The sequence below is a fragment of the Girardinichthys multiradiatus genome, chromosome Y (assembly GCF_021462225.1).
Source record: "Girardinichthys multiradiatus isolate DD_20200921_A chromosome Y, DD_fGirMul_XY1, whole genome shotgun sequence".
NCBI lineage: Eukaryota > Metazoa > Chordata > Actinopteri > Cyprinodontiformes > Goodeidae > Girardinichthys > Girardinichthys multiradiatus.
Window position 1 is genome coordinate 19962674 of NC_061818.1, and position 16622 is coordinate 19979295.

Below are 16622 nucleotides of genomic sequence, written 5' to 3' on the forward strand. Positions count from 1 at the left end.
TCCTGAGGCAACTCAAGAAGTTCAACCTTCCACAGGAGCTGCTGGTCATCTTCTACACTGCCATCATTCAATCTGTCCTGTCTTCATCCATCTCAGTGTGGTTTGGCTCATCCACAAAACAGGACAGGTCCAGACTGCAAAGAATAATCAGGAATGCAGAGAGAATAATCAGGGCTGACCTTCCCTCCATCCAGGACTTATACAGGTCTAGGGTCAAGAAAAGAGCTGCAGACCCCACACACCCTGCACATAAACTGTTTAGAGTTTTACCTTCAGGCCGCCGCTACAGAGCACTGTTTACTAAAACCAGCCGCCACAGAGACAGTTTCTTCCCCCAGGCTGTTTCTCTGTTGAACATTCAATAGAGTACAGAACAACAGCATACAGATGCTGCAAATGCACCTTTTCTATTAGATATGTGTGTATTGTACATTGTAAATTGTAAATATGTATATTCTGTAATGCAAAAACAGAACAAAAGAGCAAAGTGTACCGGAGTCAAATTCCTTGTTTGTATGTACGAACTTGGCAATAAAGCTGATTCTGATTCTGATTTGAATTTAAAAGGAAGCTTTCATTAATTTGTTTTTAATACATTAACTTTAATTTTAATAGCTTGGTGTAAATGTCTTTAAATATTGTGAAAACAAAGTACATGACCCTAGAAAAATCACCATGTAGCCTATATAAAGATACATCTAAAAAAAAATTATATTGTTAAGTTCAGAAGTTTCTGAAAGTGAAACTGAAATAACGATTTATTACACATAGAGCGAATTATTTCTTAGAGTGTATTTGTAATGAATATATAGAATATAAAGTTTATTTTCTGAAACAAGTGACAAAAAATATTAATCTTTTTGTAATATTTAAATGTACCCATAATGTAAGTTTGGGATTCTTGATTATAGGGTTATTGGATCTGTTTTAATGTCCCTCTCTGAAACTTTAATAATGCAAAACATTAACCAACCAACTAACCAGTTTTTTTGTAACAATATTATAAACATGCAACAGTTGTGTTTTTTGAAAGATGAGAATTAACGGTCAGATATCAAACATTAATGTCACATTTTGTGGATTTCTTTCTTGGTGTATTTTCATGTTACATCCTGTGTGGTTCACAGGTTTTGTCAGATTTTTCTGCCTTAATTGTTTGGACTAACAGGACTTCCTGTAATTCTTGTTGGGTATGAGATTATGCTCACAGAATCTTCTTTATTGTTTTGAGAGAATGAACTATTTTTTGGCGAATGTTTATTTATAGGCGAACGTTCAAACTTTTCCATAGAAGTAGCTGACAAACAAATGCTACTAATCCCAGAGCTGATCTCAGACTGCCTCTCCCTGTTAGTCAGCCATTCAGTGACATGGTCATGTGCTCGTCCTCTCCTGAACTCTGAAATGCTGCCATATTCTGAGGCAACATCTCTGCTCACTGAAACAGAAAATGAAACATGTCATTAATTAGAACACAGCATGCAACTGTGAATAAATATATTTTTAAATCAAAGTAAACTTACTGTCTGGGATGTAAAATTCATTCATGCTATTTGTCATCCTTTTAGAAGGGACTGTTGGCTCCTCTGGTTCCTTTGCTAAAACCTTCAAGATTCGCTCTACCAGCTCCTGTGCTCTCCTGTTCCATTCCTCTTCTATTAGCTGTTTTTGCCAAGGTTGTACCTGAAATGTCTTTTGTTTGTCTTCAGTTGTGAAGCATCCCTTGTTTTGAGTTACTATGTCAATCAATTTTTGTAGTAGCTTTTTGACTTCAATAGAACCACTGATTTGAATGGGGTTTAGAACATGGTATCTGTTTCCACACTTCTCCAGAAGCTCCTGGAGCTCCTTGCCCTCTCTGGCGATGTAGTTCTCTACAGGGAAGTCATTGAGCCAGTCTCCCCAGGTAAACAGCACCATGCAGTGTCTCCACACTCTCTCTGTTAATGGCATTAAGACCTCCACCAGAGCTTTGAGATCTTTCTCTGTGAAAGCTCTGGAGATCGGAACAACCAGGAGAAAAACATGAGGTCCTGGAGGACACATGGAGACACTGTGGAGAACTTCACCTTTGATCCAGTCTGGTGATGTTGTGTCTGTGAACCAGCCTGGTGTTTCAACAACAGAGACCTTTACTCCATTAAAGTTTCCTTCATGTTTTACACATGTTGAGGTTTCTCTCTGATCTTGGTAGTTCTGAAGTGATGAAAAACAAAAACTATGATTTTAAATACTTTACAGAAATGCAGTGTCCACTCTGACTGTTAAACTGTAAAATATTTCTGATCAGGCAGCATACATGGTTACCTTCTTCAGCCGACTCATGTTGAAACTGAGATCAAATAAATTATTGAAAAGGATCATGTTTCCAGCTCTACTTTTTCCTGAACATTTTTGGCCAACAAGAACAATCCTGATGTCAGTGACTGGACTTTCCTCACCTGCAATAAATTGCAGAGTTACATTTTGTCTGAAAATGAAAACATTGCTTTGTATCATAAAATGTCAGAGGTTTTGTGTCTACCTCCATTAAGCTCCTTCAGGACTCTTGACTGTCTCTCATTGATCTTCTTCAACCTTCTGGCCATCTTGTCTCCAGCCTCTTTCTTGGCTTCTATCTGTGCAGCTCGGTCCAGGTCCACTTCATAGTAAGGATCTTTATTTCCTGCCCACATCTCTTCAATCTTCTCAAGGAGCTCCTTTACCTGAGTCTTATCACTGTGATTCATGTTGTTCAGGACATGATACCTGTAGTGCACACAGCCACAGCAGACGTAATGTAAACAACTACTGTCCTACAGGTCCCTTGAAAATGACCTTTTTGATCTAGTCATCTTATCCCACGCAGGTGGTGGCCGTAAATCTCTACAATGTTTTTATAACATGATGAAAAAGAGTTGTTTTTCTCAATAGTTGTCAATATATGTCAAATTTTACTGATAGACAATTTTATTTTGCTAATTAAAAAATCCAAAAGCTTTAAAAGAGAACTAATCATAGTTCACTGATTAAAGTGTCAAACTAAGAAATACGAAGCACTTGAGCAGCCCATCGTGACATCTCCTCTCCTTGAGCTTACACTGCTGAATACTTTTTCAGTAACAGAATAATCTAACTAATTACTTTTCTCATTTCTGTAACGCCATTATGATGTTTACAACGTAATGCGACTTGTTACTACAACTTAGTAAGCGGGGTTTAATAAGAGCACAGTCTGCTGCTGCGGAGAGATCTGCTTTTCTCCTTTTCTCCCGCAGCTGCAGTGAGTGTTTTTAAAGCTCTCCAAGGAAAAAGCAGGAGGTGGGGGAGTGAGGGAAGGGGGCACGGACAAAAAGCGGCATACGTGACGCAGATTGGCTGAGAAGGCATCAGGTAAGCTGGTTTTCACCACACAGACAGAGAAAACCAACAGCAAGAGAGAAACATGACAATGGAGGGGAGTCTTGTAAATTCAAAGGCAGCGTTTCGAAAGCTGGAAGTACAGTGCCTTGCAAAAGTATTCGGCCCCCTTTAACTTTTCAACCTCTTGCCACATTTCAGGCTTCAAACATAAAGATATAAAATTCTAATTTTTTGTGAAGAATCAACAACAAGTGGGACACAATCGTGAAGTGGAATGAAATTTATTGGATGTGTCAAACGTTTTTAGCAAATAAATAAGTGAAAAGTGTTGTGTGCAATATTAATGCGTTAATACTTTGTAGCGTCACCCTTTGCTGCAATTACTGCTGCAAGTCGCTTGGGGTTTGTCTATCAGTTTTGCACATTAAGAGACTGAAATTCTTGCCCATTCTTCCTTGCAAAACAGCTCGAGCTCAGTGAGGTTGGATGGAGAGCGTTTGTGAACAGCAGTCTTCAGCTCTTTCCACAGATTCTCGATTGGATTCAGGTCTGGACTTTGACTAGGCCATTCCAACACCTGGATACGTTTATTTGTGAACCATTCCATTGTAGATTTGACTTTATGTTTTGGATCTTTTCAGTTTTTTATTTGTTAAACAAGTTTGACACATCCAATAAATTTCATTCCACTTCACAATTGTGTCCCACTTGTTGTTGACTTTTCACAAAAAATTTGAATTTTATATCTTTATGTTTGAAGCCTGAAATGTGGAGAGAGGTTGAAAAGTTCAAGGGGGCCGAATACTTTCGCAAGGCACTGTATAGGCAATATTTCACATTCGCTGAAGTTAAAGGCAAAAATGTGCATGTGATTTGAAAGTTATGTCTGGGAACAAAGAAATGATCCAAGTCCGTGACCAGCAACTCCAACCTTATGAAGCACCTCGCATCGTCTCACCCTTCCACAACACTCGGGCTAACAACCTGAGCCCAGCTGTGGCCAGCGGGAGCTCCAACTATCTTACACCGTGCAAACAGAAAAGGCTTGATTTTTCTGGTCAGCAACTTGTATCATCATTTTAGATGCTAAAAAGTAACGGAATAGTTACTTTGCCTAGTAACTAGTTACTTTGAGTGCAGTAACTGAGTTGCTAACTCACTTTCTCTTGTGTTCAACCCAGTTTTGAATCCAAAGTGGGAGGAGATATTTAAAAGACCTCTGTATGGGCTGACAGCTACCAATCTCTCCTCTAGGTATACAGAGCAGTTTTCGAAGCTGAAGCAGACTATCCCTTCAGTTGAGAGGGACTGAGTTCACAAAACAATTGGAGCAGAAATGCAAACTGGTTTTGAGAAGGTAAACAGCAATCAGAGCCAAAGTAAAGGATGCTCAGTATGAGGGATTGCTGCAAAGTCAATGCAAGCGACTGTCCACTGTCTCTACATGCTCATCCAGGAGGAGTGAATGCTACAAATCTCTGACTCGATGCAATCTGCTGGGTTTCCTTAGACAGAAAAACTTTTTATCCAATTTGAATAATAAACTGAATCTGACTGCACTGTTTGATAGTTAGGATTAATTGGAATGGATATACCTGACTTGAAATCTGTATTATTCGACTAAACTGACTTTATAATGTGAGACGACATGTGTTGTGAATTGGCGCTATATACCGGTAAATAAAACTGAACTGAATTAAAGCACTCAGTTTTCAGAAAAGAACATGCAAATGTGAAACTGAAGCAGAATATTGCAATGGCGCATCAGTTAACATTTTGCCACATTTACCTAACTATTCATCCAAATCCCAATATCTGCACCATTCTCCTTTAGCATTAAGCATCTCAGCTAATAAAAATATACTTTAGGTTTGGGCATCAAGGAAACTCAGTCCATCCAACTAACAAAATATATTACCGGCATTCAGAGCATGAATACATGACACTTGAAATACAATATTCTACCAAATATTGCACCCGAGCAGCCCTTGACATTGTCCACATTTATACTGAAAATACAATTGCTATTCAATGTACTCTGCTGCTCAAATTTTAGTCATAATTTTTCCCCTTGGTAGGAGCTTTTGTTCAGCATAATTAGTGTTAATGTTTTTCTATTTGGTTTAATTAATTCATTAGTAAATACACCTTAGTGTGTAACATTCCCAATGCTGTTTCCAGTTCCCAATTATATTTCTCATAATCATTCCATTTTAATTGAAGTGTAATCATTTCAATGTAAATAAATCTTAATCCTCCAAGATACAAAACTTCCTGATTCTAAATTAAATATCTGGTGGAGATTTCTCAATCAGAAGGGATGAATTCCTTCTTCGGACTATTTTTTGATATATTATGAGACTGATTTAGTTATGTACATTAATATAATTTAACATGGCCTGCTCACGCTACATACCTGTTCCCACACTTGTTCACGATCCACTGCAGACCTTCCTCACTCTCTATACGGTCTTCCACAGTCTTCACTCCCAGCCAGTCACTCATGGTGAACAGAACCAGAGTGTGTTTCCAGATTTCTTCTCCAAACAGACTCATGTGTTCCTGGACAGCTCTCAGATATGATGCATGGATTGCTGTTTCAAGGCTTATCACAAGCAGCACAGCATGTGGTCCAGGTAAGCAAAGGTCCATGCTGTCCTCTATTTCCAGTTTATCCATCTCGCTGGTGTCCTGAAGGCTGTTGATGTAGAACCATCCAGGAGAATCTACCACTGTGAGCCACCTTCCTTCTACCACACTGTGGCTTATTTCACAGTGTGTGGTTCTGTTGCCATTATTATTAACAACGAATGCAGTCTTTCCTAAAATGGTGTTGCCGGCTGAGCTCTTGCCTTCACACTCTGCACCAATTAAAACCAGTCTTAGATGCTCTGGTGGGGGTTTTCCACCTAAAGAAAATTAAACCAAATATACATGATCTAATTAATAAAACAATGTGGTACATTCAGAATACAAACCTTATAAAAAAATACAGAAACATCAAAGGGATGTAAAACAAAACAGGATATGAATCACCAGATTGGACTGCTGGTTTTGTGTAAAACAGTCTAGGATAAAAAAAAAATAAAAAAAAACATTCAGGCAAAGAATGTGTTTTTGAGACTTAAAAATGTGGGGCCATGAATGGTCATTTTGAAAGTTTTTCCATCTTAAATTTGATTGATATCCTGTACAGATTCACTAAGAAAAAGAAATATGTTGGGGCTTGGGGGGCCAGAGAAACAAAGTTAGACTATATTTCTGATCGATTGATCAATAGATATGTACAGTGCTTTAAGATTTCACAACCCATTAAGCCCATTAAGCCTGCCCTAACGCAGACAACAGAAAAGGACATGCATAATTCAAATTAGCAGAACTTTTCATTCTGGTGATGTGATTTTAACAGATTCTGAAAGCTGACAAATTGAGCTTTACATTGATATACGGTCATTAATGTAGTTGCTGTGGGATTGATTGTGTAGAGGACAAGTGAAGAATGAGAGAAAAATGTCCTCAGTAATATGGTGATGTTTTGATGGTGTTTTAGCTAATACACCAGTTCCCTCTTCTTTGTGTAAGTAATATTTTGGTGTTGTAAATATTAGTATAAGAATTTTTTAGGAGAGTTTTGGAGTGCTTACACTATGTTTATTGCAACATTTTGGGCATTGTTAGCCTTTTTGTTTTGACATTTTCACCTTTTTCGCCATGGTTCTGTTAGGGCTTGCGCAACAGACGAACCCAGAATGCAGACTAGCAGGCAGCATGATGGTAAGTGGAAAAAGATTTAATAACAAAAAACTCACACACTAGGAGGCAGAAACCAAAACAATAAACGCACAGGCAAAACTGACATAGGCAGGCTGGCAAGACAGGCTCAGCGTGAACAGCATGACATGAGCATGAATTGAAAATGTTTCCACGATGCATAATGGATGTATATATGAAGTGTGAACCAGGTGGAGTAAGGAGGCAGATTAGCTTGGAGCAGGTGAACCAAATAAAGATAATGACAGACAGAACAAAACGTGGCTGGAGCAAAACAGAGACTCATGAGTACAAACTAACAGAAACTAGAAAAACATGAAACTAAAGCAAAACCAGATCCAAAAACCAAACTTGGCAAAACATGAATACAAAAACTAAAGCATGACCAGGATTACAAACAGAAGAACGATTCAAAACCTTAAATGTGAAAAACATAAAGAAAAAACCCGAAACCAAAAACCAAACAACCACAAATCATCTTGTTTTTATACATTTCATTGGTGGTAAGTTTGTAAATAATGGAAGAAGAAATGTTGAAAAAGAGGAAACAGGAAGTGTGTCGCCATATGTTAAAAACCGTGAGTAAAACAGTTGGCATACACAGAAGATCCATCCATCCATCCATCCATCCATCCATCCATCCATCCATCCATCCATCCATCGTGTGGGCAACAGATCCAGGAAGAAGCTGCAGACATCCTTCTTTCCAGTGACATCCTCCATGCTCATTAACAGGGAACGGCTCCCTTGCATGCTGGAGGTCATGGTTTGAAGAAGCCAAGCGAACCACATCATCTGTGGAAAGCAAAGACGAAACCGGAGAAGCATATTCCCATTACCCATTCCACTAGTGTATAGATCTGGTCCACTGTTACAGGGCCAGGCCACATTTCTTCTGGATCCAAGGTTTGACTGTCGGAGCCTTCTGTCCAATACAACAGAGTAAGCTTTCCCAGTTAGACTGAGCGGTGTGATTCCTCAATTGGAACACACTTTCTGGTCCCTTTTCTTATAAAAAGGACCACAGTCTGCCTCTCCAACAGTGATCCTCCATGCAACATTGATGACATATGTTAACCCTGACAAGCCCACAATGTCCAGAGCCTTCAGCATCTTAGGCTGAATCTCATCCATACCTGGCACCCTGCTGTTGGGGAGCAAACTCTGACACAGTGAGGGAATAACATTGTCCCACGTCTTCAGGATCTCCCGCATGGAGGACAGAGTGACCAGATTAATGAGACCCTCAAAGTTCTCCTGCCACTCAACGATATCCTCAGTCTGGATCTACAGTAAACTCCCCCCAAATAACACACAGCTTGGGATGGACCCTGTATCCTCTTCTGAGTCGCTGAATTGTTTTCCAGAATGTCCTTGAAACCAACCTAAGGTGTCTCTCCATAGCCTCTCAAAATTCCTCCCATGCCCGAATATTTGCTTCCGTCACCACAGAAGCCACAGTCCTTCGGTTCATCTGGTACCAGTCAGCTCCTTCTGGAGTCTCCAAGGACAACCAGGCCTTAAAGGCCTCCCTCTTCACCATGATGGCTTCCATCACCACTGCTATCCACCAGCTGGTACTCTGGTTCCCATCTATATAGGCACCCATAAACTTTAGACTACAGCTCCTGGAAGCCGCATCCACAATGAAGGTCCTGAACATGGTCCATTCAGATTCCATGTCTCCAACCTCCCTCGGGACAGCAGAGACATTCCCACAAGTTTGATTGTGATCCACATCTTAAGATATACTTCTGTGTTTTAGTGTTTTTTGCAGCATTAACCAAACAGCTAAAAGTCTCAAAGGTCTTTGTAGGTACAGTCGGCTGCTTCAGTTTACAGATTTTTTTCAAGCACCAGAACCTCCTGAGCCAAACTGAACCTAACCCACTGAGGATTTTCTTGTTGAATCACATCTAAACAGTGTCTAAATGGTTCATAGATGTCTCTAAATTTAGTAAACATTTGGTTCAAATGTTTTTGTGATATCTAAGACATTTATTATGAGTCCGAACGTAGAAATGTTTTAGGCTGAGATTGAAAAAAAGAAAAGGAGTTACAGCAACTAGCCACAAAATTGTGAATATTTGATGTCTCATCCTAGGTTTTTCTAACTGAGCTGTTTGTCAGCATGCAAGTTCTTGCGCTCACAATATACAAATCCATGACTTTTCAACGTGAATTGCTCAGATTTTTATTACTGTTGCAAAATGAAACTCTGTTCCTCATGAGCCTCTGTGACATTTTGTGACCGCTGCATTCTCCCTGTGTTCTGAACAACTCTGTCACAAGAGGTGTGTAGTAGTTCGGGTTGGTAATTGTGATTATTCCTGCACAGCTGACATTTTTCTAATGCAAACTTTGAACTTTGTCTCTGATAATATTGAGAAAGCATCTAGCTGTCAGTGCACACCGTGTACAGCTCAACTGCTTAAAAACACTTTAGATTAAAATGTGTTTCCTTCTGTCATTAGAGTGTAAAGTGGATTTTGGTTGTACCGACACACACACACAAAAAAGTAATAATTTTAATTTTTCTATCAATAACAGCAATCAATCAATATGACAGAAAAATCAATATACAATTATAAACACAATATAATTTAACAGTTATTGAACAAGCACTCCTATATGAATCAGTCCATGTACATATCTATATATTTATCTTTATCTTTCAATTTTTATATTTAATTCTCTCCATCTGTCCTCATCTATTTGTTCATCTCCGTCTGTCTAGCTTTATTAATCTGTCTTTATTTATACGTGCTGGGCAACTATTAAAATTCTTAATCAGGAATAATTGCACTGTCACGTGCAAAATTTAGTAAGAAAAAAAATTGTGTTTTGTGAATTTACTTTAAAAGTACTTCTATATAAACAAATGTTTAATAACATTTGGTTTGCAAACAATTTAAATAAATAAGGTACTCATAAACGGCGATATTCTATACTAAACAGACATTTATTATGATTTACTATTTAATCAGGTGTTAAAATAAACAATTGAACAAGGATCCACAGCAAATGAATAAAGGACGAAGTCTGAACATTGAGACACTTTACTGTGTCTGATATTCAGTTTGAGTTCTTTCGTTCACTTTCTCCTGTTGAGCAAACAGTTCATCGATATCATTATTGATCGAAAGCTGCAGTAAACAGTGTTTTCAGCACTCAACAATTTCTGTAGATCTAAGGTTTACAACGAGTTTATCCCAGAGCTGAAGTTCCTTTTAAACAGTAATGATCAGAAAGAGCAACATCAGTCATCAGCAATGTTTAAGCCTTTGGAAATAATCAGATCAAGCACATTTCCCCTTGTTATTGTTAGGAAAAGCCAAAGCTATTCACAATATTCAAAAGCACATCTATCTTTTACATTAACATGAATGTTGAATCAGCTATAGGAATGCAGTCAAAGTCAATGCCCATAATATACAGCAGTTTAGAGAACTTGTCAAAGAACTCTGGATTGAATTTGAAGGTCTGTAAATATTCAACAATGTAAAGCTTTGGGCTAGACAGCGACATTTTCAAAAGAACTAACATTTTCCAAAACCTTCATTTTTATAGCCATTCAGAAGTAGACATGCTTGTGTTTCGATAATCATTGTTCTGCCCCATAATCCAAGTAAGCTCGAACTCAAGCCCAAACATTTTTGGTAGGGCATTCTACCTCAGGATTTTCTTGTGGAGAGAAATATTAATGATTCTATCATTTATGACAAGCTATTCAAGTCCTGAAGCAGCAAAGTAGGCCCAGACCATCACACTACCTCCACCACATTAAACTGTTGGTAGGATACTCTATTTCTAAAATGTTCAATTCAATTCAGTTTTATTTATATAGCACCAATTCACAACACATGTTGTCTCAAGGCACTTTATAAAGTCAGTTTAGTCGAATAATACAGATTTGAAGTCAGGTACATACATTCCAATTAATCCTAACCATTGAACAGTGCAGTCAGATTCAGTTATTTATTCAAATTGGTTAAAACGTTTTTCTATCTTAGGAAACCCAGCAGATTGCATCCAGTCAGTGACTTGCAGCATTCCCTCCTCCCAGATGAGCATGTAGAGACAGTGGACAGTCACTGGTGTTGACTTTGCAGCAATCCCTCATACTGAGCATGCATGTAGCGACAGTGGAGAGGAAAAACTCCCTTTTAACAGGAAGAAACCTCCAGCAGAACCAGGCTCAGTGTGAGCGGCCATCTGCCACGACCGACTGGGAGTTAGAGAGAACAGAGCAGAGACACAAAGAGAACAAAGAAGCACTGATCCAGGAGTACTTTCTATGGGAAGGAAAAGTAATTGTTAATGGATGTAGCTCCTTTAGTCGTTTTACCTAGAAAGAAAGAACAGATAAACTCTGAGCCAGTTTTCAAGGTTAGAGTCTGAAAGAGAGCACATATAATTAGTTACATTAAAAGCTCAGTCAATCGCTATATCTAGGAGAGATAAAGGGTTAAACACTGAAAGACAGGTCTATGTGGATCATCTGTAGAAGGTGAGCATTAAGTTGTTGCCAGCAGAAGCTGGGTCAATGCCCCTCTCCAGAAAGGTGTCACAGGTAGACCTAAAGCCAGGCCAGTTGTAGCCTGATAATGTTAATACACAGTAATTCCTATTAAACAAATAACAAATGAAATAACTTTGCAGAGTATTTCAACATCAAGCAGTGGAAAATTCTCCAGCGTCTCCTCGCAAGCTGATAATGATTCTCTGCATTTAGATCTTTGTTAGGATGCTCACGTAGATTCAGCCTTGTAATTTATTTTACCTCTAAATTGCACAGCAAACTTTCCAAAAGTGTTTCTTGTTTTCTACATGTGGCAACAATATGATGTATTCTCCATCTGTCTGGGTTAAGAAACATGGTTACAACACAAAAGCATTTTCTGCCAAAAACAAAACAAAACACATTTAGGCTTGGCTAACATCTCTCAAAACCTTAGGGCAAATGTTTTATAGTCTAAAAGAACCAAACAGAAACGTTGGGACACAACTCCAAAATGTATGTTTGGCACAGAAAAAAAGCATCAGATTTCACCAAACTGAATGGAATAAAATGCAATAAATACACATTAAATTCACAAATTGCACATTTACACCGCAGTAAATGCAGAAAATACACATATCGCTCAGTTGCTCAATAAAACACACATTGCACCAGAACACACACATTCCAAAGAACAACAAACCAGCAAACAGACCAGAGCACAACATGACAGTAATAAATCCTCAGACTACATTTCTACCTTATTTGTTAATCTGATAGAGGTAGGGACAAATGAATATTTGAATCTATTAGGTTTGCAAGCAGGGACTCTGTACCGTTTGCCAGATGGTAACAATTCATATAGTGATTTGAGGATATGAGCGGGATCAGACTGTACTTTGTGAGCAAGGCTGAGGACAGACTCCTAATAAAGGAGTTATAGGTCCTTCTATGACCCTTATTGCAGTCTGGACCAGACGACTGAGTTTCGATTTTAATTTCACAAAGAAATTACCATACCACGCTGACATGCCATACCGGATAATACTTTGCAAAATAGCTTGATAGAATGAAAACATTCACACTTCTGGTCAAGCCGAAGACCCCGAGTCTACGTAAGAAATATGATCTCTGCACCCAGATATTTGTAAGAACAGACCTGGTTGATTTCACAATGATGACAATGTTGACGTGACAAGATAATGAGCTCATACAAAGGAAGACTAAATGTTGAAACTGAATTAAAAGGTACTTTAACAAAGTTTTAGTTTAAGATGCCAGTTGTGCACACCTATGCAACGATAAATGTGAACACCCTTATATCCCAGCATCTCTATTTTTCATGTGAATTGTACAGGATATACAGGTCCTTCTCAAAATATTAGCATATTGTGATAAAGTTCATTATTTTCCATAATGTCATGATGAAAATTTAACATTCATATATTTTAGATTCATTGCACACTAACTGAAATATTTCAGGTATTTTATTGTCTTAATACGGATGATTTTGGCATACAGCTCATGAAAACCCAAAATTCCTATCTCACAAAATTAGCATATCATTAAAAGGGTCTCTAAACGAGCTATGAACCTAATCATCTGAATCAACGAGTTAACTCTAAACACCTGCAAAAGATTCCTGAGGCCTTTAAAACTCCCAGCCTGGTTCATCACTCAAAACCCCAATCATGGGTAAGACTGCCGACCTGACTGCTGTCCAGAAGGCCACTATTGACACCCTCAAGCAAGAGGGTAAGACACAGAAAGACATTTCTGAACGAATAGGCTGTTCCCAGAGTGCTGTATCAAGGCACCTCAGTGGGAAGTCTGTGGGAAGGAAAAAGTGTGGCAGAAAACGCTGCACAACGAGAAGAGGTGACCGGACCCTGAGGAAGATTGTGGAGAAGGGCCGATTCCAGACCTTGAGGGACCTGCGGAAGCAGTGGACTGAGTCTGGAGTAGAAACATCCAGAGCCACCGTGCACAGGCGTGTGCAGGAAATGGGCTACAGGTGCCACATTTCCCAGGTCAAGCCACTTTTGAACCAGAAACAGCGGCAGAAGCGCCTGACCTGGGCTACAGAGAAGCAGCATTGGACTGTTGCTCAGTGGTCCAAAGTACCTTTTTCGGATGAAAGCAAATTCTGCATGTCATTCGGAAATCAAAGTGCCAGAGTCTGGAGGAAGACTGGGGAGAAGGAAATGCCAAAATGCCAGAAGTCCAGTGTCAAGTACCCACAGTCAGTGATGGTCTGGGGTGCCGTGTCAGCTGCTGGTGTTGGTCCACTGTGTTTTATCAAGGGCAGGGTCAATGCAGCTAGCTATCAGGAGATTTTGGAGCACTTCATGCTTCCATCTGCTGAAAAGCTTTATGGAGATGAAGATTTCATTTTTCAGCACGACCTGGCACCTGCTCACAGTGCCAAAACCACTGGTAAATGGTTTACTGACCATGGTATCACTGTGCTCAATTGGCCTGCCAACTCTCCTGACCTGAACCCTATAGAGAATCTGTGGGATATTGTGAAGAGAACGTTGAGAGACTCAAGACCCATCACTCTGGATGAGCTAAAGGCCGCTATCGAAGCATCCTGGGCCTCCATAAGACCTCAGCAGTGCCACAGGCTGATTGCCTCCATGCCACGCTGCATTGAAGCAGTCATTTCTGCAAAAGGATTCCCGACCAAGTATTGAGTGCATAACTGTACATGATTATTTGAAGGTTGACGTTTTTTGTATTAAAAACACTTTTCTTTTATTGGTCGGATGAAATATGCTAATTTTGTGAGATAGGAATTTTGGGTTTTCATGAGCTGTATGCCAAAATCATCCGTATTAAGACAATAAAAGACCTGAAATATTTCAGTTAGTGTGCAATGAATCTAAAATATATGAATGTTAAATTTTCATCATTACATTATGGAAAATAATGAACTTTATCACAATATGCTAATATTTTGAGAAGGACCTGTATGTCACATCAAAGGTGGAAAAAATATTTAATTAAGTTATAATTTTCATAGTTTTAACCAAAATGTAAGGGGCATTGTATGTCCTCAAATGTTGGAAAAAGAAACCGTTTACCCTAAAAAGAGTCAATATTTAGTCACTTTTGATTGATCGTTTTAAAAGAGTTTATATGAAAGGATGGTTAAAAGTATTTTTTAAGGAAGGTATAACACACAGATTCCCTTAAGGGGCGAAAATTAGCTTTTTTAACAAAAAAAATTTAACCTACCTTCAATCAGCTCTTTGAGTTTCCTTCTTTGTTTCTGAACTTGATCAAACCTTCTTGAGGCTCTTTCAGACAAATCTGTAATTTCTTTCCTCAGAGCTTCTCCTTGACGTCTGTCAACAGGACAGTGTCTTCCTCCATTGTTTGTAACCATGGTGTCAATTTTCTCAAAGAGCATCTTGACTTGATCTTCATCGTCTCTGTCACTGATGTTGAGAACATGTTTTCTGTTTCCACATCGTTGAAGGATCCACTGCAGGGTTGGACTTCTTCTGATTTTAGATTCTATTGTTTCATCACTACAAGGAGCATCTGCAGCAAACAGCACGATGGTGTGACTGAAAACATCTGCATTGAAAAGTTCCAGGTGCTCCTTTAGTGATGATGTGACCCAATGAGGTAAATATAAATCAACGGGAATGACCAGAAGAAACACATGAGGTCCTGGAGGACACAGATGGACACTATTCTGAATTTCTATCTGATCCAGTTTTGGTGTATTTTCTTGTGTATCCGTCCACCACCACCCTGGAGTATCAACTACTGTAACTAGTCTGCCGTATACTTCCTGCTGCCTTGTTTCACTCTGAGCTGTTCTCATGCTGGTGTCAAAAACATTTTGACCCAGAATGATGTTTCCAACTGAGCTTCTACCACATAGATTTCCTTTTGATTCTCTTCCTCCTGTCAGCACAATCCTCAACTCTGAAGCTTTATGCCTTTGCCCTGTTAAAAGAGATAATGAATTATTTACATATATTTATTTATATTGTTTATAAGCACAATGGCCTATGTAGGCCTATACAGAATGTGATTTCTTAATTTCTAACTCCGTTTTAGAGAACTTTATATAAAGATCACTGACCTGAGTTGGAAATATCAGTAAAACCCATCGCGTTAACTTGATGATGTGTTCTAAAATAACGAAAGTAAGAAATGTGGCTGCTGATACAGGAAGCCCATTTTTTTAGCTCTGATTCAGAAACGAAAGTAAATACTCGCAAAATCAAATAGAGAAACATCGCCATCTCATGGATGAATAGAATTGATTGACAAGTCTACTGTAGGTACCGGAAGCCCACATTTGGAACAATTACTGTGTGCTTTACTAAGTGAACACACCAATAATAAAAAATTATATGTATGAATAAAAATAAAAGACAAGAGGAAAGATAACTTCATATATCCCCTCCGGGATCAATAAAGTATCTTTGAATTGAATATTGCTTTAAATTTTTTTGGTTGTATACTTAGAATAATTATACAACAGAAGCTTGAAGTGGTCAATTCAAAGTAGCACAGTGTTTATTAAGGGAAGTATTATTTCTAAATTATGTCATGAGATTATTAGATGAAAGCTCCAAGTATTGATGAAAATTTCCTTGAAAACACTGAGAGAAATAATTGTCATTGTGTCCACATTTTGCACAGTGTTGAATCTGGTTCCAAACATTGTCTTGTAGTCATGATCTTCTACTGTGAATTTAACCTGGATTGACTTTGAATTGAATTCATGTTATTTTTCACCATTGTTCAATGTTTCTTGACAAATTTGTTTGCATGCACTATTACTCTCTGGAAAATCTCCACGGTATATGCACTTTGAACTCACCACAAACCCATATCAGTCTAACAGATGAAGTAGAATAATGTTACACACCTTTACATAATAACACAGAATTACAAATGACATCTACATGTGGCAGCAGAAACTGATTAATGAAACGGACCAGCTATAATTATCAGAAATGTTGCTCTTAAAGTTAATGTA

The 16622-nt window shown here is 38.6% G+C and overlaps 1 protein-coding gene across 1 annotated transcript; it reads right to left on the minus strand.

Annotated features, from left to right (window-relative positions):
• Positions 1-504: 504 nt before the first annotated feature.
• Positions 505-15814, minus strand: LOC124864768 (GTPase IMAP family member 8-like). The gene is made up of 7 exons (XM_047359673.1): positions 15717-15814; positions 14855-15577; positions 5759-6251; positions 2525-2748; positions 2308-2441; positions 1524-2196; positions 505-1438 (listed from the first exon to the last, which is right to left on the minus strand). The coding sequence occupies exons 1-7, from the start codon at positions 15742-15744 to the stop codon at positions 1149-1151; spliced, it is 2565 nt and encodes an 854-aa protein (XP_047215629.1). The 5' UTR covers positions 15745-15814; the 3' UTR covers positions 505-1148.
• Between the last annotated feature and the right edge of the window lie 808 nt (positions 15815-16622).

Bases quoted from the DNA above. Each gene is read 5' to 3' on its own strand.
- LOC124864768 (XM_047359673.1), bottom strand. From the start codon at position 15,744: ATGGGTTTTACTGATATTTCCAACTCAG. The intron at 15,578-15,716 runs GTCAGTGATCTT...CTCTTTTAACAG, and splicing joins TACTGATATTTCCAACTCAG to GGCAAAGGCATAAAGCTTCA. The intron at 2,442-2,524 runs GTAGACACAAAA...AATTTATTGCAG, and splicing joins CCTGAAGGAGCTTAATGGAG to GTGAGGAAAGTCCAGTCACT.